General features: G+C 47.4%; 1 protein-coding gene and 1 long non-coding RNA gene across 3 annotated transcripts in view; one reads left to right on the forward strand and one right to left on the reverse strand.

Moving 5' to 3' along the window:
• Positions 1–20,683, reverse strand: part of LOC134932889 (uncharacterized) — a 68,906-nt gene extending 48,223 nt beyond the window's left edge. The window contains exon 1 of the long non-coding RNA XR_010179523.1: positions 20,540–20,683. This is a non-coding gene — a long non-coding RNA (uncharacterized LOC134932889). The remainder of the gene's footprint in view (positions 1–20,539) is intronic.
• Positions 20,684–20,692: 9 nt separating this feature from the next.
• MON2 (MON2 homolog, regulator of endosome-to-Golgi trafficking) overlaps positions 20,693–22,903 on the forward strand; it is a 257,814-nt gene continuing 255,603 nt past the window's right edge. Inside the window, exon 1 of one of the 2 annotated variants that reach the window (XM_063927724.1) lies at positions 20,693–20,977. In XM_063927724.1, coding sequence (XP_063783794.1) covers positions 20,867–20,977 — 111 coding nt within the window. In that variant the 5' untranslated portion in view covers positions 20,693–20,866. The remainder of the gene's footprint in view (positions 20,978–22,903) is intronic. The other variant, XM_063927725.1, reaches the window with a different exon arrangement.

Consider the following 22,903-nt stretch of genomic DNA (forward strand, 5'->3'; position numbering starts at 1 on the left):
TTACTGCCACTAAACTGACACCTGAACACCTTGCACAGTGAGAAAGGATTTTGGCAGGCAAGTCTGAGAATACAGCCGCAAACTTGCTAGGTGTTAGGCGCCGAGGGTCCGCCCGACAGTGCGGCCCGGCGCCTAGCAACTAGGGACGCCGCAGGCAGACAGCCGCCGGCTCCCTAGCAACGCTAGACGCCGGGCGCACGGAGCCGCTCAGACCCTAGCAACGGGGACGCCACGGTCAGACCGCATTCCCCGTTGCTGGGTCTTAATTAATCAGTGCTTGTGTATTCTGGCCGTGCAGCATGCAGCTGCACGGCATCATTATGTGATTACCCTGTCTGGATCATGATTGGAGGGCTCCCAAATTTAAGCACTCTCAGGACTTCTCACAGACGCCGGTGATAGCTTTCTGTTTGCTGTGTCAGTTACAGAGAGTTTCCAGTCCTGCTCAACCCGGTTGTTCCTGTCCTCAGTGATCCAGTACTCGGAATTTGTCATCTATTCCTGGAGTCCGACCGAGCACCTTTAACATCCTGTGGTGTTCGTGAGTCGCGGCGTAGCCGTGTGTTGCGGCTTGACCGCTTACTATTTATTATTTAGTTTATTGTGTTCTGGAGCTTTTGCGGAGGATTCCGCTCCCACAAATCCACTCTGGTATCCAGCGGTGCTGGATAGGAGTAACAGATCAGTGGATCTTTGGTTGTCCTTTTCCCTGGCGGTTTGTCCGCACATACTTTTGCTTTAAGTTAGATAGCTTGTAACCCCTGGCCTGGTTGCTTAGTCAGAGGGCCCCTTGTTATCACCCTGTCTCGGATTTCCCTTTGTCTCCCATTAAGACCTGAGGGGGCATCGGGGTTGGGCAGACATAATCCGCCCTTCGAACGCGGCTGCCATGGGCTCAAGCAACCATAGTCTCGCAGGGGATTTCTGATAACACGGGCGAGACAACGGAGTTAGGGCGCCAGGGGTTACTAGGCTTTCCTGCTCCCGTACCAGCATATCTTTCCAGTACTCAGACCTCTGCCATAAAGATCTCCTCTGGTCTGGAGTACGGGAATCATAACATTATCACCGGCCAGACTAAAATTTAAAATTAAACAAGAGTTAATTTTTTCCCTTATTCTGTTGGGAGATTTGTCAGCCTCATGAATCCCTGCGGTGTTGGGCCAAATCCTGGCCAGCTTTTAGTTAGCCAGATTCAAGAGCTTACTCAGATGGTTCAAGATCTGTCCCTTCGGGTGAGGTCACAGGAAGATCTGTTACGGACTTCCCCGAGGGTCATTCCTGAACCAAAAATGCATCTGCCTGACCGTTTTTCTGGGGATAGAAAGCAGTTTTTTAATTTTAAAGAGTCTTGTAAACTGTATTTTCGTTTAAGACCAGTCTCCTCAGGTACGGAATCTCAGCGGGTAGGAATTATTATTTCTTTGCTACAGGGGGATCCTCAGACCTGGGCTTTTGGCTTAAAGACAGACGATCCGGCATTATTGTCTGTAGACGCCTTCCTGGGGTCTTTAGGGCTATTGTATGACGACCCTGATAGAGAGGCATCCGCCGAGAGTCAGTTGCGTGCTCTCAGACAGGGTAGGAATCCCGCAGAGATTTATTGTACGGAGTTTCGCCGTTGGTCGAACGACTGTGGATGGAATGACCCAGCCCTGCGCAGTCAGTTTCGCCTCGGCTTATCCGAGTCTATAAAGGACAGTCTCCTTCAGTATCCCGCTCCTGAGACTCTCGATAAACTCATGGAGCTCTCTATTAAGATTGATCGTCGTCTCAGAGAGCGGAGGGCTGAAAAAGGAGCATCTGTCGGGTCTTCTCCTTGTGTTTTTTCCATTCCTGTGGACATAGAGGAGCCCATGCAGATAGGCCTCTCCAAACTGTCTCCTGAAGAAAGAACCAGAAGGCAAAATTCTGGTCTTTGTTTATACTGTGGGGGTAAGGGACATTTTGCCCGTAGTTGTCCGAACAAGTCGGGAAACGCCTCGACCAAGTGAGTTGTGAGGGGGTTCACTTTGGTCTGCAGCTTATCTCCTCAAATAATTCACTGTTGGTTCCAGCTAAAGTTTCCTTTGGCAGCCTCTGTTCCTCGGTCTCGGCTTTTGTGGACAGTGGAGCTGCAGGGAACTTTATGGATTTAACATGGGCTAAGGCCTTAGGTATTTCTCAGTTAGCCTTGGGTAGGTGTATCACCATGCATGGTTTAGATGGGAGTCCCTTGTCCAATGGGGTTATTTCTCTCTGTACACCTCCTGTTCTACTTTCGGTAGGAGCTCTGCATTCTGAAAAGATTGAGTTTTTCCTTACCCATTGCCCAGCAGTTCCTGTGGTTCTGGGTCACCCTTGGCTGGCCTTTCATAATCCCATCATTGATTGGCAGTCGGGGGAGATCTTACAATGGGGTACCATCTGTAATAAGGAATGTATTACGCTTCCCATCAGAATAGCTGCTGTCATTCCCGCACCCATTCCTGTGGAATACCAGGATTTTGTTGATGTATTTTCCAAGGGCAATGCGGATATTCTGCCTCCCCATAGGCCTTATGATTGTGCTATCGAGTTAATTCCTGGTGCCACTTTGCCTAAGGGAAGGTTATATGCATTGTCCGGACCTGAAACTGTGGCCATGAATGAGTATGTTAAAGAAAGCCTAGGGAAAGGATTTATCAGGCCATCTAAATCCCCTTTAAGTGCAGGCTTCTTCTTCGTGGAGAAGAAGGATGGATCACTCAGACCTTGCATTGACTTTAGAGCCTTGAATAAAATCTCAGTAAAGAATACTTACCCTTTGCCGCTGATTTCTGTCCTCTTTGATCAGCTACGTTCGGCTGTGATTTTTTCTAAGATTGACCTGAGAGGAGCATATAACCTCATCAGAATCAAGTCAGGGGATGAGTGGAAAACGGCATTCAGTACTCAATCAGGCCACTATGAGTATCTGGTTATGCCATTCGGCCTGTCCAACGCTCCGGCAGTTTTCCAGGATCTCATTAACGATGTGCTCCGTGAATTTCTTGGAAGATTCGTTGTAGTCTACTTAGACGATATTTTGATATATTCTGACTCTATTGAACAACATGTTACCCAGGTGCGTCAGGTTCTAAAAAAATTACGTGAAAATCACCTATATGCCAAGCTGGAGAAGTGTGAATTTCATGTCACGGAGGTATCCTTTTTAGGGTACATTATTTCCCCTCGGGGATTCTGTATGGAACCAAAGAAGCTCCAAGCCATCCTTAGTTGGGCGCAACCCACCAATTTAAAAGCAATTCAGCGCTTTTTAGGGTTTGCGAATTACTATAGAAGATTTATTCACTCTTTCTCTGACCTAGTTGCTCCCATTGTGGCACTGACTAAAAAGGGAGCAGATCCTACCAACTGGTCACGTGAAGCGGAGTTATCTTTTCAGGCCTTGAAACAAGCCTTTGTCTCAGCCCCGGTCCTCAGACATCCCAACCCAGAATTGCCTTTCATTGTTGAGGTTGATGCCTCGGAGGTTGGAGTAGGGGCTATCCTATCTCAGAAGGATCCGGATTCCCTGGAATTACATCCTTGTGCCTTTATGTCCAGGAAATTCTCATCTGCTGAATCCAACTACGATGTTGGTAACCGGGAATTACTGGCTATTAAATGGGCTTTCGAGGAGTGGAGGCATTGGCTTGAAGGAGCCACTCATACCATTTCAGTTTTGACTGATCACAAAAATCTTCAATACATTGAATCAGCTAAACGGCTGAATGCCCGGCAAGCTCGGTGGGCTTTATTTTTTACTCGTTTCAAGTTCATTATCACCTTCAGGCCAGGTTCCAAGAATACCAAGGCAGATGCCCTGTCACGCAGTTTTCTTCCAGTTCAAGACAACAGTCCTGTTACTCCCATACTTCCGTCTTCAGTCATTCGGGCAGGTCTCACACAAGATTTATTTACCCAGTTAAAGCAGCTTCAACATCAAGCTCCTGGAAATACTCCTGCTGGTCGTCTTTATGTTCCCGAGTTTTTGAGAGCAACGGTTTTGACGGAGTTTCATGATAGCAAGGTTGCCGGGCATCCGGGGATCGCTAAAACTTTTGAATTAGTTTCCCGCTCGGTATGGTGGCCTGGTCTTTCCAAAGACACTAAGGAGTTTGTTTTTTCTTGTCAGGTCTGTGCACAGCATAAGGTTCCCCGTTCCTTGCCTATCGGTCAACTTATGCCCTTGAATGTTCCTCTTAGGCCATGGTCTCATATTTCCATGGATTTTGTGGTGGACCTCCCTCTGTCAGCCGGATGCCGAGTCATATGGGTGGTAGTGGACCGTTTTAGCAAAATGGCCCATTTCATTGCTCTTCCCCGATTGCCATCTGCCCAGGGATTGGCAGTCTTGTTCCTCCGCCATGTTTTCAGACTCCATGGGTTACCCACTGATATTGTTTCTGATCGGGGTCCACAATTCATTGCACAATTTTGGAAGTCTTTTTGTGCCTCATTAAAGATGAAATTATCTTTAACGTCTGGCTACCATCCCCAATCCAACGGGCAGACTGAGCGAGTTAATCAATCATTAAAACAATATTTGCGTTTGTACTCGGGCCAAACTCCAAAATGACTGGTCTGAGTTTCTTCCGTTTGCCGAGTTTGCTTACAACAATGCCTGTCATTCCTCCACCAATGTATCTCCATTTTTTACAGTTTTTGGTTTTCACCCCAGAGCTAATTCCTTTTTTCAACATTCCTCTGTCTCCTCACTGACCTTGACCTCTCATCTCAAACTCATTTGGAGAAAAGTGCACCTGGCTCTCAGAAAAGCGGCATTTCGGGAGAAAAAATTTTCTGACAGGCTCCGGCGGCCGTGCACTTTTAAAGTTGGAGATAGGGTATGGTTGTCGACTCGCAACATTAAACTTCGACAAACCTCAGCCAGATTGGGTCCTAAATTTATTGGACCATTTCATATTATCAAAAAAGTCAATCCAGTGGCTTTCCGGTTACGTTTACCAAAAACTTTACGGATCGGAAATACCTTCCATTGCTCCTTGTTAAAACCATATGTTTCGTCCAGTAGATTTCCTCGCAAGATCTCTCAGGGGAAATCACCAATAGATGTACAGGGTCAGCAGGAGTTCTTAGTGGAGAAGGTTCTCGATTCCAAGTTGTCCCGGGGTCGGCTTTATTTTTTGGTACATTGGAGAGGTTATGGTCCAGAAGAAAGGTCTTGGGTCCTGGATGAGGATCTCCATGCCCCGAGGCTCAAAAGGGCATTTTTTCGAGAATTTCCTCAGAAACCTGGCCTTAGGGGTTCCTTGACCCCTCCTCAAGGGGGGGGTACTGTTAGGCGCCGAGGGTCCGCCCGACAGTGCGGCCCGGCGCCTAGCAACTAGGGACGCCGCAGGCAGACAACCGCCGGCTCCCTAGCAACGCTAGACGCCGGGCGCACGGAGCCGCTCAGACCCTAGCAACGGGGACGCCACGGTCAGACCGCATTCCCCGTTGCTGGGTCTTAATTAATCAGTGCTTGTGTATTCTGGCCGTGCAGCATGCAGCTGCACGGCATCATTATGTGATTACCCTGTCTGGATCATGATTGGAGGGCTCCCAAATTTAAGCACTCTCAGGACTTCTCACAGACGCCGGTGATAGCTTCCTGTTTGCTGTGTCAGTTACAGAGAGTTTCCAGTCCTGCTCAACCCGGTTGTTCCTGTCCTCAGTGATCCAGTACTCGGAATTTGTCATCTATTCCTGGAGTCCGACCGAGCACCTTTAACATCCTGTGGTGTTCGTGAGTCGCGGCGTAGCCGTGTGTTGCGGCTTGACCGCTTACTATTTATTATTTAGTTTATTGTGTTCTGGAGCTTTTGCGGAGGATTCCGCTCCCACAAATCCACTCTGGTATCCAGCGGTGCTGGATAGGAGTAACGGATCAGTGGATCTTTGGTTGTCCTTTTCCCTGGCGGTTTGTCCGCACATACTTTTGGTTTAAGTTAGATAGCTTGTAACCCCTGGCCTGGTTGCTTAGTCAGAGGGCCCCTTGTTATCACCCTGTCTCGGATTTCCCTTTGTCTCCCATTAAGACCTGAGGGGGCATCGGGGTTGGGCAGACATAATCCGCCCTTCGAACGCGGCTGCCATGGGCTCAAGCAACCATAGTCTCGCAGGGGATTTCTGATAACACGGGCGAGACAACGGAGTTAGGGCGCCAGGGGTTACTAGGCTTTCCTGCTCCCGTACCAGCATATCTTTCCAGTACTCAGACCTCTGCCATAAAGATCTCCTCTGGTCTGGAGTACGGGAATCATAACAGCTAGGTTCACAGAGTAGCAAAAGAACCCCAGCAGGTTAAACGACTGACTCCAGTCTTACTGCTAGGTCTGGATTGGCAGAGTGTAATACCAAATCCCAAGGCCTATTTGCAGTAAGCAACAAACAAATAGAAAGTTTACACAGTACTAGCTAGCTTTCAGGAACTGACTAACCAACAAAGATTCAGCAGCATCTGCCTAACCTGAGAAGAGGGTTTATATAGCAGGTGCTGTCCACGCCCCACTCAGACCTCACAGACTGTGAGCACAAAAACCAGCACCAGATCCCCTGCCGTGCACAGAGCCTGTAACCACCGCCCAGCAAAAGACCCGAACCGGAGTATCAGCTACGCTCAGGTTACTCCGCTAGCACTTGTCTCCCGGTTGCCATGACGACGTGGCAGCACAGAGCAGGAGACCCTAACACCTAGAGGATTCTGGGGACTCCGTAAGGACCATGGGGATTATACCAAAGCTCCCAAACGGGCGGGAGAGTGCGGATAACTCTGCAGCACCGATTGAGCAAACAGGAGGTCCTCCTCAGCCAGGGTATCAAACTTACAGACCTTTGCAAAGGTGTTTGAACCCGACCAAGTAGCAGCTCAACACAGCTGTAGTGCCGAGACCCTTCGGGCAGCCGCCCAAGACGAGCCCACCTTCCTAGTGGAATGGGCCTTGACCGATTTTGGTAACAGCCATCCAGCCGTCGCATGCGCCTGCTGAATCGTGTTACAGATCCAGCGAGCAATAGTCTGCCTTGAAGCAGGAGCACCAACCTTATTGGCTGCATACAGGACAAACAGTGCTTCTGTTTTTCTGACTCTAGTCGTTCTGGCCACGTAAATTTTCAAAGCCCTGACCACATCAAGGGCCTCGGAATCATCCAAGTCTCGTGTAGCCACAGGCACCACAATAGGTTGGTTCATATGAAAAGATGACACCACCTTAGGCAAAAATTGAGGAAGGGTCCGCAATTCCGCTCTATCCATATGGAAAACTAGATAGGGGCTTTTATGAGACAAAGCCGCCAATTCCGACACTCGCCTAGCCGAAGCCAAGGCCAACAACATGACCAATTTCCAAGTGAGATATTTTAACTCTACCGTTTTAAGTGGTTCAAACCAGTGCGACTTAAGATAACTCAACACCACGTTAAGGTCCCAAGGCGCCACCGGAGGTACAAAAGGAGGCTGAATATGCAGCACTCCCTTCACAAAAGTCTGTACTTCTGGGAGAGAAGTCAATTCTTTTTGAAAGAAAATGGATAAGGCCGAAATCTGAACCTTAATGGAGCCTAATTTTAGGCCCAAATTCACTCCAGTTTGTAGGAAGTGAAGGAACGGCCCAGATGGAATTCTTCTGTAGGAGTATTCCTGGCCTCACACCAAGAAACATATTTTCGCCATATACGGTGATAATGTTTAGCTGTCACGTCCTTCCTAGCCTTTATCAGAGTAGGAATGACCTCATCCGGAATGTCCTTTTCCGCTAGGATCCGGAGTTCAACCGCCATGCCGTCAAATGCAGCCGCGGTAAGTCTTGGAACAGACAGGGCCCCTGTTGCAACAGGTCCCGTCTTAGAGGAAGCGGCCACGGATCTTCTGTGAGCATCTCCTGCAGATCCGGATACCAGGCCCTTTGTGGTCAATCTGGAACAATGAGAATTGTCTGTACTCCTCTTTTTTCTTATTATTCTCAACACCTTTGGAATGAGAGGAAGAGGAGGAAACACATAGACCGACTGGAACACCCACGGTGTCACTAGGGCGTCCACAGCTACCGCCTGAGGGTCTCTTGACCTGGCGCAATACCTCTGCAGCTTTTTGTTGAGGCGGGACGCCATCATGTCTTTCTGGGCAGTCCCCACTGGCTTGCAATCTGTGCGAAGACTTCCTGATGAAGTCCCCACTCTCCTGGATGCAAGTCGTGTCTGCTGAGGAAGTCTGTTTCCCAGTTGTCCACTCCCGGAATGAACACTGCTGACAATGCGCTTACATGATTTTCCGCCCAGCGAAGAATCCTGGTGGCTTCCGCCATTGCCACTCTGCTCCTTGTGCCGCCCTGGCGGTTTACATGAGCCACTGCGGTGATGTTGTCTGACTGGATCAGAACTGGTAAGTCGCGAAGCAAGGTCTCCGCTTGACGAAGGGCGTTGTATATGGCCCTCAGCTCCAGGACGTTGATGTGAAGACAAGTCTCTTGACTTGACCAAAGACCCTGGAAGTTTCTTCCTTGTGTGACTGCTCCCCAACCTCGGAGGCTCGCGTCCGTGGTCACCAGAGCCCAGGACTGAATGCCGAACCTGCGACCCCCTAGAAGGTGAGCACTCTGCAGCCACCACAGGAAAGATACCCTGGCCCTGGGAGACAGGGTGATCAACTGATGAATCTGTAGATGTGACCCGGACCACTTGTCCAGTAGGTCCCATTGGAAGGTCCTCACATGGAACCTGCCGAATGGAATGGCCTCGTAAGATGCCACCATCTTTCCCAGGACTCGAGTGCAGTGATGCACTGACACCTGTTTTGGTTTCAATAGGTTCCTGACCAGAGTCATGAGTTCTTGAGCCTTTTCCATTGGAAGATAAACCCTTTTCTGGTCCGTATCCAGTATCATGCCCAAGAAGGTCAGACGAGTCGTAGGAACCAGCTGCGACTTCGGGATATTGAGAATCCAGCCGTGTTGCAGTAACACCTTCAGTGAAAGTGACACGCTGTTCAGCAACTGCTCTCGTGATCTCGCTTTTATGAGGAGATCGTCCAAGTACGGGATAATTGTGACTCCCTGCTTGCGCAGGAGCACCATCATTTCCGCCATTACCATGGTGAAAATTCTCGGGGCCGTGGAAAGCCCAAACGGCAACGTCTGAAATTGGTAATTACAATCCTGTACTGCAAATCTCAGGTACGCCTGATGAGGTGGATATATGGGAACATGAAGGTATGCATCCTTTATGTCCATAGATACCATAAAATTCCCCCCTTCCAGGCTGGCGATGACCGCCCTGAGCGATTCCATCTTGAACTTGAACCTTTTCAAGTATAGGTTCAGGGATTTTAAATTCACAATGGGTCTGACCGAACCGTCCGGTTTCGGGACTACAAACAGGGTTGAGTAATGTCCCCTCCCTTGTTGAAGTAGGGGAACCTTGACCACCACCTGTTGAAGATACAATTTGTGAATTGCATTTAACACCATCTCCCTTTCTGGGGGAGAAGTCGGCAGGGCCTATTTGAAAAACCGGCGAGGAGGCACCTCTTCGAATTCCAGCTTGTAACCCTGAGAAACAATTTCTATTGCCCAGGGATCCACCTGTGAGTGAACTCAGATGTGGCTGAAAATTCGAAGACGTGCCCCCACTGGGGCGGACTCCCTTAGCGGAGCCCCAGCGTGATGCGGTGGATTTTGTAGAGGCCGGGGAGGACTTCTGTTCCTGGGAACTAGCTGTGTTGTGCAGCTTTTTCTCTCTGCCCTTACCTCTAGCAAGAAATACACAATACAATTATATAGACACCGGAATGCACCGGACCCACTTTATTTGTGGACCCGCCTGCGTCCGTGTGTAAATACAAATTCAGGCGCAGTTATATATTCACATGCAGTATTAAAAAATAGCTATTCACCACCACTTAAAATCTGAGTGCAGCTCCCACTAAGTATCCTGAAGTGTATACCAATATCAAAACTAGAAAAGAATTCACTTATGTGAGAGAGCGCAAAAAGATTTTAAACAATTTTATTTTATATTAAAAAATCATTATAAAATTATTATAACATCATTATATGCATATGTTACTAAATGCCTTTGAAACATATAATTACTAGTTCTACACAATAAAACTACCATAGATCAAAAACATATATCTGTCAATAGTGGATTATTTAACACCAGCTGCCACTGATTTACAGAGTTAACCACCCCATTCCTTTTAACCACTTAGTGGCTAGAATACAGTCCAATGTCCCGCATCAACAGATTCTAGAATTTTTCATCCACAAATGTGTTATATGGATATTGGTAGAACTTCATAAATTGTGTCTGATATTCATGAATTTATTGTGGCAGAAAGTTCCAAAGTTATATTCAGATGGTATTAATTAGGTTATATTTGTAGATGGACAGACTTAAATTCACATACCGGGATTGTACCTCTTATCCCTTGACACCTAGATGATATTGTGTCAGGTAGTACAGGGATATTTAACAAATTTTAGAGGGTATGTCTCACCTCACCATTCACAGATGTTGCTGTTATCGCTCTGTGGATAGCCGTGACCGGTCACCATGGAGTTTTCCTTGTTGCTATTATCCACATGCAACTTGTTGTAAGCATCCGTGCAGTCACCAGCCGCAGCGGTAAATCACGGAGATGTTCCCTGTTGAAGCCGCCCGGTTTTCCCCTTTGTTGGAGCCTGTGGATCTTACTGCGGGGTATACTTAGGTCATGCGGCACTCAGCTCACGGCAGCACGCCGCTGGATTTTCCCTTTCTGCTGGCGCCGTCTGACTTCTCCTTACCCAAGCAGTTGAGGCTTTGTAGTATAAAGTGGGTCCTCCAGACGCACGGCCGGGATGTCTGTCTCACAATTCAATTGACGATTGTTCCAAAGGCACCTAGCAGAGTGCCCTTAACGCGTTTCTCCGTTATAATATTGTAACGGTTTCATCAGAAGGTAACCATCTATACTGAACACACCTCTATTTAAAAGAAGTATCCTCCAATCGTTGTTTTTCATTCATTATCGGAGGCAGGTGTGTTTCAATTGTATACAGGTATATGCATTTTGTGGTCAGCTAGTTAGCTCTATCGCATAATATTACCGGGACCTAATCCCTCAAATCTACTTATTAAAATATCATATATATCAATAATATCTTTAACACACAAAAAAAGATTTTTTATCACATGAATAATAAGATTTTACTTACCGATAAATCTATTTCTCGTAGTCCGTAGTGGATGCTGGGGACTCCGTCAGGACCATGGGGAATAGCGGGCTCCGCAGGAGACAGGGCACATCTAAAAAGCCTTTTAGGTCACATGGTGTGTACTGGCTCCTCCCCCCATGACCCTCCTCCAAGCCTCAGTTAGGTACTGTGCCCGGACGAGCGTACACAATAAGGAAGGATCTTGAATCCCGGGTAAGACTCATACCAGCCACACCAATCACACCGTACAACTTGTGATCTGAACCCAGTTAACAGTATGATAACAAAACGAAGTAGCCTCTAAAAAGATGGCTTGCAACAATAGTAATAACCCGATTTTTGTAACAATAACTATGTACAAACATTGCAGACAATCCGCACTTGGGATGGGCGCCCAGCATCCACTACGGACTACGAGAAATAGATTTATCGGTAAGTAAAATCTTATTTTCTCTAACGTCCTAGTGGATGCTGGGGACTCCGTCAGGACCATGGGGATTATACCAAAGCTCCCAAACGGGCGGGAGAGTGCGGATGACTCTGCAGCACCGAATGAGAGAACTCCAGGTCCTCCTTAGCCAGAGTATCAAATTTGTAAAATTTTACAAACGTGTTCTCCCCTGACCACGTAGCTGCTCGGCAAAGTTGTAATGCCGAGACCCCTCGGGCAGCCGCCCAGGATGAGCCCACTTTCCTTGTGGAGTGGGCCTTTACAGATTTAGGCTGTGGCAGGCCTGCCACAGAATGTGCAAGTTGGATTGTGCTACATATCCAACGTGCAATCGTCTGTTTAGACGCAGGAGCACCCATCTTGTTGGGTGCATACAATATAAACAACGAGTCAGATTTTCTGACTCCAGCTGTCCTTGAAATATATATTTTCAATGCTCTGACAACGTCCAGTAACTTGGAGTCCTCCAAGTCGCTAGTCGCCGCAGGCACCACAATAGGCTGGTTCAAGTGAAAAGCCGAAACCACCTTAGGGAGAAATTGAGGACGTGTCCGCAATTCTGCCCTGTCCGAATGGAAAATCAGATATGGGCTTTTGTACGACAAAGCCGCCAATTCTGAAACTCTCCTGGCTGAAGCCAGGGCCAATAGCATGGTTACCTTCCATGTAAGGTATTTTAAATCTACCGATTTTAAAGGCTCAAACCAATGAGATTTGAGAAAATTTAGAACCACGTTCAAATCCCACGGTGCCACTGGAGGCACTATTGGGGGTTGTATATGTAGTACACCTTTTACAAAAGTCTGTACTTCAGGCACTGACGCCAATTCTTTCTGGAAGAAAATTGATAAGGCCGAAATTTGAACTTTAATGGACCCCAATTTTAGGCCCATAGACAATCCTGCTTGCAGGAAATGTAAGAATCGACCCAATTGAAATTCTTCCGTTGGAGCCTTCTTGGCCTCACACCACGCAACATATTTTCTCCAAATACGGTGATAATGTTGTGCGGTCACATCTTTCCTGGCTTTAATTAAAGTCGGAATAACTTCCTCAGGAATGCCCTTTTCTTTTAGAATCCGGCGTTCAACCGCCATGCCGTCAAACGCAGTCGCGGTAAGTCTTGGAACATACAAGGTCCCTGTTGAAGCAGGTCCCTTCTTAGAGGTAGAGGCCACGGATCCTCCGTGAGCATCTCTTGAAGTTCTGGATACCAAGTTCTTCTTGGCCAGTCCGGAGCTACCAGTATTGTTCTTACTCCTCTTTTCCGTATAATTCTCAGTACCTTTGGTATGAGAGGCAGAGGAGGGAACACATATACTGACTGGTACACCCATGGTGTTACCAGAGCGTCCACAGCTATTGCCTGTGGGTCTCTTGACCTGGCGCAATACCTGTCCAACTTTTTGTTGAGGCGAGACGCCATCATGTCCACCTTTGGTTTTTCCCAACGGTTCACCATCATGTTGAAAACTTCTGGATGAAGTCCCCACTCTCCCGGGTGAAGGTCGTGTCTGCTGAGGAAGTCTGCTTCCCAGTTGTCCACTCCCGGGATGAACACTGCTGACAGTGCTACGACATGATTCTCCGCCCAGCGCAGAATCCGTGCAGTTTCCGTCATTGCACTTCTGCTTCTCGTGCCGCCTTGTCGGTTGACGTGGGCGACTGCCGTGATGTTGTCGGACTGGATCAGCACCGGCTGATCCTGAAGCAGAGGTCTTGCTTGGCTTAGGGCATTGTATATCGCTCTTAGCTCCAGTATATTTATGTGAAGAGACTTTTCCAGGTTTGACCACACACCCTGGAAGTTTCTTCCCTTTGTGACTGCTCCCCAACCTCGTAGGCTGGCATCCGTAGTCACCAGGACCCAGTCCTGTATGCCGAATCTGCGGCCCACTAACAGATGGGCCGTCTGTAACCACCACAGGAGAGACAATCTTGTTCTTGGTGACAATGTTATCCTCTGATGCATGTGCAGATGCGATCCGGACCATTTGTCCAGTAGATCCCACTGGAATGTCCGTGCATGGAATCTGCCGAAAGGAATCGCTTCGTACGAAGCCACCATTTTTCCCAGGACTCTCGTGCATTGATGTACTGACACAGTTCCTGGTTTTAGGAGGTTCCTGACAAGTTCGGATAGCTCCTTTGCCTTCTCCTCTGGGAGAAATACCTTTTTCTGAACCGTGTCCAGAATCATGCCCAAAAACAACAGATGTGTTGTCGGAGTCAATTGAGATTTTGGAAGATTTAGAATCCACCCATGTTGCCGAAGCACTACTTGTGATAGTGCCACACTGGCTTCCAGCTGTTCTCTGGACTTTGCCCTTATTAGGAGATCGTCCAAGTACGGGATAATTAATACGCCTTTTCTTCGTAGAAGAACCATCATTTCGGTCATTACCTTGGTAAAGACCCGAGGAGCCGTGGACAAACCAAACGGCAGCGTTTGAAACTGATAATGACAGTCTTGTATCACGAACCTGAGATACCCTTGGTGTGAAGGGTAAATTGGGACATGTAGATAAGCATCTTTTATGTCCAAGGACACCATGAAGTCCCCCTCTTCCAGGTTTGCTATCACTGCTCTGAGTGACTCCATCTTGAACTTGAATTTCTGTATATACAGGTTCAAGGATTTCAGATTTAGAATAGGTCTTACCGAACCGTCCGGTTTCGGTACCACAAATAGTGTGGAATAATACCCCTTTCCCTGTTGTAGGAGGGGTACCTTGACTATCACCTGCTGAGAATACAGCTTGTGAATGGCTTCCAAAACCAACGTCCTTTCTGAGGGAGACGTTGGTAAAGCAGACTTTAGGAACCGGCGAGGAGGAGACCTTTCGAACTCCAGCATGTACCCCTGAGATATTATCTGCAGGACCCACGGGTCTACTTGTGAGTGATCCCATTGATTGCTGAAATTTTTGAGCCGACCCCCCACCGTTCCTAAGTCCACTTGTACAGCCCCAGCGTCATGCTGATGGCTTTGTAGAAACCGGGGCGGGCTTCTGTTCCTGGGTAGGGGCTGCTTGCTGCCCTTTCTTACCCTTTCCTCTGCCTCGCGGCAGATAAGACTGTCCTTTTGGTCGCTTTTTATAGGAGCGAAAGGACTGCGGCTGAAAAGACGGTGTCTTTTTCTGTTGGGAAGGAGTCTGAGGTAAAAAAGTGGATTTGCCGGCAGTTGCCGTGGCCACCAAGTCCGAAAGACCGACCCCAAACAATTCCTCTCCCTTGTATGGCAATACTTCCATATGCCTCTTGGAATCCGCATCACCTGACCACTGTCGCGTCCATAAACTTCTTCTGGCAGATATGGACATTGCGCTTACTCTTGATGCTAGAGTACAAACATCTCTCTGAGCATCTCGCATATAAAGAAAAGCATCCTTTAATTGCTCTAGAGTCAATAAAATACTGTCCCTATCCAGGGTATCAATATTTTCAGTCAGAGAATCCAACCACACTACCCCAGCACTGCACATCCAGGCTGAGGCTATTGCCGGTCGCAGTATAACACCAGTATGCGTGTATATACTCTTCAGTGTAGTTTCCAGCCTCCTATCTGCTGGATCCTTGAGGGCGGCCGTATCAGGAGACGGCAACGCCACTTGCTTTGATAAACGTGTGAGCGCCTTATCCACCCTAGGGGGTGTTTCCCAGCGCGCCCTAACCTCTGGTGGGAAAGGGTATAATGCCAATAACTTCTTTGAAATTGGCAATTTTCTATCGGGGGTAACCCACGCTTCATCACACACATCATTCAATTCCTCTGATTCTGGGAAAAATACAGGCAGTTTTTTAACCCCCCACATAATACCCCTTTTTGAGGTACCAGTAGTATCAGAGAGCTGCAAAGCCTCCTTCATTGCCGTGATCATATAACGTGTGGCCCTATTGGAAAATACGTTTACTTCCTCACCGTCGACACTAGATTCATCTGTGTCGGTACCCGTGTCGACTGACTGAGGTAAGGGACGTTTTACAGCCCCTGACGGTGTCTGAGATGCCTGAACCGGTACTAACTGGTTTGCCGGGCGTCTCATTTCGTCAACTGACTTTTTCCATAACCAAAGCCATCCATTCCGGTGTCGACTCCCTAGGGGGTGACATTACCATCATCGGCAATTGCTCTGCCTCCACACCAACTTCGTCCTCATACATGTCGACACACACGTACCGACACACACAGCAGCCACACAGTGAATGCTCTATTGAAGACAGGACCCTCCTAGCCCTTTGGGGAGACAGAGGGAGAGTTTGCCAGCACACACCAAAAGCGCTATACTGTATATAACAACCCTAGAAGGTGTTGTTTCTATATATGCGCTCTCAATATATAATTATATCGCCAATTTATGCCCCCCCTCTCTTTGTTACCCTGTTTCTGTAGTGCAGTGCAGGGGAGAGTCGTGGGAGCCTTCCTCACCAGCGGAGCCGTGCAGGAAAATGGCGCCGAGTGCTGAGGAGAATAAGCTCCGCCCCTTTTTCGGCGGCTTTTCTCCCGGTTTTTCTAATAAACTGGCCTGGGTTAAATACATACATATAGCCTTAATGGCTATATGTGATGTATTTATTTGCCTCTAAGGTACTCTATATTGCTGCCCAGGGCGCCCCCAGCAGCGCCCTGCACCCTCCGTGACCGAGATCCGTGAGCCGTGTAGCAACAATGGCGCACAGCTGCAGTGCTGTGCGCTACCTCTATGAAGACTGAAGTCTTCTGCCGCCTGTTTCCGGACCTCCGTTCTGCCGTTCTTCAGCGTCTGTAAGGGGGATCGGCGGCGCGGCTCCGGGACGAACCCCAGGCTGACCTGTGTTCCGACTCCCTCTGGAGCTCAGTGTCCAGTAGCCTAAGACTTCAATCCTCCTGCAGGCAGGTGAGTTGCAAGTCTCTCCCCTAAGTCCCTCGTTGCAGTGCTCCTGTCGCCAGCAGGAGACACTGATTAGAAACCTAAAAAAAAACTTTTCTAACTAGCTCTTTAAGAGAGCCACCTAGATTGCACCCTCTCGGACGGGCACAAAAACCTAACTGAGGCTTGGAGGAGGGTCATGGGGGGAGGAGCCAGTACACACCATGTGACCTAAAAGGCTTTTTAGATGTGCCCTGTCTCCTGCGGAGCCCGCTATTCCCCATGGTCCTGACGGAGTCCCCAGCATCCACTAGGACGTTAGAGAAATAAAATTATTCCTTATATTTTTATTCATTGTTACAATCATTTTATTCTATTAGTATATAATCATGGCAACACGTGAGAGGATTAGCTATATTCCTATCGATCTTTAAGTGTATATTAATTACCACACCAGCCAGCCGCTACCGGCATAGCCTCATGAGGAAATACACGGACTACCAACTGATCAACCTGGGTTCTAATCCCGCATCCAACCATGCTCAACAAAACAAACTTAAATTATATATAATTCTTATTGTTTGAGCATATCTTATTTTTAATATATAAACGATAGTCCTTCAACTTCAAATAATCCACTATTGACAGATATATGTTTTTGATCTATGGTAGTTTTATTGTGTAGAACTAGTAATTATATGTTTCAAAGGCATTTAGTAACATATGCATATAATGATGTTATAATAATTTTATAATGATTTTTTAATATAAAATAAAATTGTTTAAAATCTTTTTGCGCTCTCTCACATAAGTGAATTCTTCTCTAGCAAGAAAGGACGCACCTCGTACTCTCTTGTTTCTTTGTGACCGAAAGGACTGCATTTGATAATGTGGTGCTTTCTTAGGCTGTGAGGGAATATAAGGCAAAAAATTTGATTTACCAGCTGTAGCTGTGGAGACCAGGTCCGAGAGACCTTCCCCAAACAATTCCTCACCCTTGTAAGGTAAAACCTCCATATGCCTCTTTTAGTCTGCATCACCTGTCCACTGCCGGGTCCATGGGACTCGTCTAGCAGAAATCGACATAGCGTTGATTCTAGAACCCAGTAGACCAATGTCTCTTTGAGCATCTCTCATATATAAGACAGCATCTTTTGTATGTCCTAGGGTCAATAAGATGGTATCCTTATCCAGGGTTTCAATTTCCGCTGATAAGGTATCTGTCCATGCTGCTACAGCGCTACACACCCAAGCCGACGCAATGCCGGTCTGAGTAAGGTACCCGAATGTGTGTAAATGGACTTCAAGGTAACCTCCTGCTTGCGATCAGCAGGATCCCTGAGGGTAGCCGTATCTTGGGATGGCAGCGCTACCTTTTTGGATAAGCGCGTCAACGCTTTGTCCACACTAGGGGAGGATTCCCACCGTATCCTGTCCGTTGGCGGGAAAGGATACGCCATAAGAATCCTTTTGGGAATCTGCAGTTTTTTGTCTGGAGATTCCCAAGCTTTTTCACATAACTCGTTCAGCTCATGTGAGGGAGGAAAGGTTACCTCAGGTTTCTTTCCCTTATACATGTGTACCCTCGTGTCAGGGACAGGGGGTTCCTCTGTGATATGCAAAACATCTTTTATTGCAATAATCATATATCGAATACATTTAGCCACTTTTGGCTGTAACTTCGCATCATCGTAGTCGACACTGGAGTCAGAATCCGTGTCGGTATCTGTGTCTACTATTTGGGATAGTGGGCGCTTTTGAGCCCCCTAAGGTCCCTGCGACATAGGGACAGACATGGGTTGACTCCCTGGTTGTTCCCTAGCTTCCGCTTTGTCTAATCTTTTGTGCAACAAATTTACATTAGCACTTAAAACATTCCACATATCCATTCAGTCAGGTGTCGGCGTTGTCGACGGAGACACCACATTCATTTGCTCCTCCCCCCCCCCCAGGAAAGCCTTCTACCTCAGACATGTCGACACACGCGTACCGACACACAACACACTCAGGGAATCCTCTTATCTGAAGACAGTTCCCCCACAAGGCCCTTTGGAGAGACAGAGAGAGAGTATGCCAGCACACAACCAGCGCTATATGCCCCAAGAAAAAACACACAATATGTTTACCCAGATAGCGCTGTAATCTGTATATTGCGCCAATTATGTGCCCCCCCCCCCCTTCTTTAAAACCCTCTTTCACTGTGGATAAGCAGGGGAGAGTCCGGGGAGCTTCCTCTCAGCGCTGTGCTGTGGAGAAAATGGCGCTGGTGAGTGCTGAGGAAGAAGCCCCGCCCCCTCAGCGGTGGGCTTCTGTCCCGCTAAAATATATAAAAAACTGGCGGGGGCTCTTTATATATACAGTGCCCAGCCTGTGTATATATGTTTATTGCCAGAATTGAGGTTTATATTGCTGCCCAGGGCACCCACCCCTGCGCCCTGCACCCTTACAGTGACTGCCTTTTGTGTGTGCTGTGTGGGAGCAATGGCGCACAGCTTTACTGCTGTGCGTTACCTCAGTGAAGATCTGAAGTCTTCTGCCGCCTCTGAAGTCTTCTTTCGTCTCATACTCACCCGGCTTCTATCTTCCGGCTCTGCGAGGAGGACGGCGGCGCGGCTCTGGGATGGATGGCGAGGGTGAGACCTGCGTACTGATCCCTCTGGAGCTAATGGTGTCCAGTAGCCTAAGAAGCAGAGCCTTGAAACTCACAGAAGTAGGTCTGCTTCTCTCTCCTCAGTCCCTCGATGCAGGGAGTCTGTTGCCAGCAGGCTCCCTGAAAATAACAAACCTAACAAATATACTTTCTTTCAGGAAACTCAGGAGAGCTCCCTGTAATGCACCCAGTCTCCTCTGGGCACAGTAGTAAACTGAGGTCTGGAGGAGGGGCATAGAGGGAGGAGCCAGTGCACACCCATACCTAAAGTCTTTCTTAAAGTGGCCATGTCTCCTGCGGAGCCCGTCTATCCCCATGGTCCTTACGGAGTCCCCAGCATCCTCTAGGACGTAAAAGAAAACTGCATTTGTTCAAATGAATGTTATTAAAAAAATCTTTTATTAATTGGCCTTGGGCCTCTTGTTTGGGTGACCAATTGGTGAGGGGTGTCCGTTACAGGTTCCCGGTCACAAACTTTCTCCAATATCCAACTTACACCTATGGAAACAACATTGGAAGAATTACCGTAAAGACGTTCGTATATAGCGCACTTGGGAATTTGTTTGCATAATATATATATATATATATATATATATACTTTTTTTAAATTTTATTTCATATTTAAGTATTGTGGGACAGCTGCTGGAAGGTAGGAAAGCTGAGTCCCGTCTTCCTCTTCATACCATAGGTTGGGTCATAGGCAGACCTTTTAAACTCTTCCTGAAGGGTTTAGGTACAGAAGCATAGGTTTTAGGTCCTTTGAAATGTCCCCATTTTTCAGTACAAAGTATGATTTCTGTAATTTTGTATCTTTATTGTAATTTTCACTATTTTTTTGAGCTTCATAAACTGATATTGACTGAAGCAGATAAGCATCCAAACAAAGCTAGTTATACGAGGCTGAAGTTAGCTTTTCTAGTTAATGTCATTTTAAGTGAGCATTTTATGATTAGTATGGTAATATAGTGGAGACCCAAGTACAATTGAAATATGAATTATACAGCTGACAGTTTTTTGAAACGTCTTTACTTTTTCCAGCCATTAAAATTTTAAGTGATTTAAAAAAGATGCCTCCATATTGCTGACTGCATACATAATGTAGTACTGCCATTTAATATGACTCATATGATTATTGCGTGACAAAGAAAGGAACTAAGGGGTACATTTACTAAGCAGTGATAAGAGCGGAGAAGTGAGCCAGTGGAGAAGTTGCCCATGGCAACCAATCAGCACTGAAGTAACATTTATAATTTGCATACTATAAGATTATACAGAGCTGCTGATTGGTTGATGGGGAAATTTCTCCACTGGCTCACTTCTCCGCTCTTATCACAGCTTAGTAAATGTACCCCTTAGATATAATTAGATGTTAGGTATGAATACTCACTTGTACATTATGAGTGAAACTAATCAATAGATTCCAATTATTATTAGACCGGCTGCTCGCGGTCACTGTAACTTGGCGCATGCGCACGCCACCTCGCCTCCTGTGTTTACGGAAGCGGCTGTTACGTGTCAGTGCGGGGAGTGAGGCATTCTGGGAGTTCGGCTGATGGCCGATCGGTGGAGCTGACAGCTCTGCTCATAGCCGTGGACATGTTATAGGCTGCAGCTTCGGGTGGGCTTGGCGGACAGGTTGCCTGCGGCACTGCAGCCAGCGTTCGGCTCCTATTCCCGTTTCTCTGCTGTGGAAGGGAGATCGCGTACTGGAAAAATGTCCGCTACCAGCAGCCCCGAGGCCATCAAGAAGCTGGTGGAGAACATGCAGTGCGACCTGCGGGGCCTCTCCATGGAGTGCAAGAAAAAGTTCCCCCCCGTAAAAGAGGTATTGTCTATATCAATTCAATATCTGTAACTATGTATCCCGGTGGCTCCTTCCTCCAGCCAATCCCTCACACATCAGCCTCCACTAGGCATCCTGGTACCCTCTTTTCTCTTACACTTCCTTGAACCATGGTCCCCTTGTGTTTGGCTGATGACAATGGTCCCCCTGTTCCTGGTTGATGTTTAAGATACCTGTCTGGGGTCCGTGGTCCCCTGGTGCCCGTCTGGGGTCCGTGGTCCCCTGGTGCCCATCTGGGGTCCGTGGTCCCCTGGTGCCCGTCTGGGGTCCGTGGTCCCCTGGTGCCCGTCTGGGGTCCGTGGTCCCCTGGTGCCCGTCTGGGGTCCGTGATGCTTGGCTGGTGTCCATGAGCCCCTTGTGCCCTGCTGGCAGCCAGAGATTCTTGTGATATTCATTGCATCTGCTGGAGCTTCTATGTTCGTCCACCCTGTCCAATGCTGTCACCTCCCAGTCAGACCTCTCATTGTTTCCGCCTTAGGAACTGGGAAATATTGTCTCTTATTTTTAGTGTACAGGTCATATTTGCCAACCTATTATGCAGTGACATTGGGGCATGATTCAGATGTAGTTGGCGTGTGCATCACTGCAGCTTCCTTGCAAGCAGCAGCGATGCTCATATATTATAATGCAACAGGAGGCGTCTGGTATAAGTAGACGACCCATGCATGCATTTGTTATTCGGTGCTGCATCCTACAATGCAGCATCGGATCACTTATGACTCCATCGGCCGGCTGCATGACCTGTGGGGTCATGCAAGCCAGCTGCTGCAGCTCCGTCAAAGATGTCAGTATGGGTCCTGCACATGTGCAAAGTACTGAACATTGGGGGCATAACAAGCCCCTTGCAGGCTCGGGTCCTATTCCCACTCCATGGGTGTCGTGGACACCCATGAGTGGGAATAGTACCTGTTGGTTGGCATGCCGGCCGTCGGGATAGTCAGGGGGCGGGGTGCAGGGGAAGGTGTTGTGACCAGCGGTCACATAACCACATTAGCTTTCCTTGTGTGTTATGTGCAGAAAAGCAAAGGAGGACAGATTACAAAGCGCTAGAGTAAAACTTAACTCCAGCATGTTGTAAAATTATGTAGAACAGCCTAGTAATATTTAAATTCATGTTCCATTATTTGTGGTCTGAATAAGATAATGTTTACCTCATAAACCTGTCATAAGATAAAGGATCAGGAGTACTATAATAGTCACTGTTCCAGATTTAAAAAGTCTATTAAAAAAAACTTTTCACAAAAGTGTTTGTGGATATTTTGTACTTTTGTTTACATTTTATGAATTCTGCGGTTTTTGAATGCCGCATTTGTGTATAAAGCACTAATCCTCTGCTATCCTGTCACTTCCAATCCAGATCACTTTCACTTCTCCGAGCTTTGATCTCCATTTTCACATATCATAGATGATGCCCTTGTCAGTTTCTCCCCGTTACGATAATAAAATCTACCCATTCTCTTCTTGTGAATTTCACCCTTCCCAAAGTCCTGGCTAGGGATGGACATCTGAAGACCACCATCAAAACTTTTGATGCTACGGTAACTAACCATCACATCAAAAGAATTTGATTACAAAACCCCAAAACATACTGATGGTTAGCGTATGGGCAGTAGCACTGTGCGACTGTTCTCATTGTTAAACAGTTGAATTCAGCTGTACTTTAACATCATATGGCCATCTTTTCCACACTGTTAGATGGCTGCCACCATTGAATGGTGAAAACACTACCGTAAAAAAAAAAAAAGTCACGGCTTCCACTGTGACTTGCTTAAAACACTAATAACACTTTCAGACTTACTGTTAATCAAGAACCTTGTAAATTGTTCACAACTTGAAGAACCCTGGCCCATGTGGTTCTGTACTCCTTTTCACATGTTCCAAATGTAAAGGCCCATTTACTGTTGCTAT

Source organism: Pseudophryne corroboree, chromosome 6 (genome assembly GCF_028390025.1).
Source record: "Pseudophryne corroboree isolate aPseCor3 chromosome 6, aPseCor3.hap2, whole genome shotgun sequence".
Taxonomy (NCBI): domain Eukaryota; kingdom Metazoa; phylum Chordata; class Amphibia; order Anura; family Myobatrachidae; genus Pseudophryne; species Pseudophryne corroboree.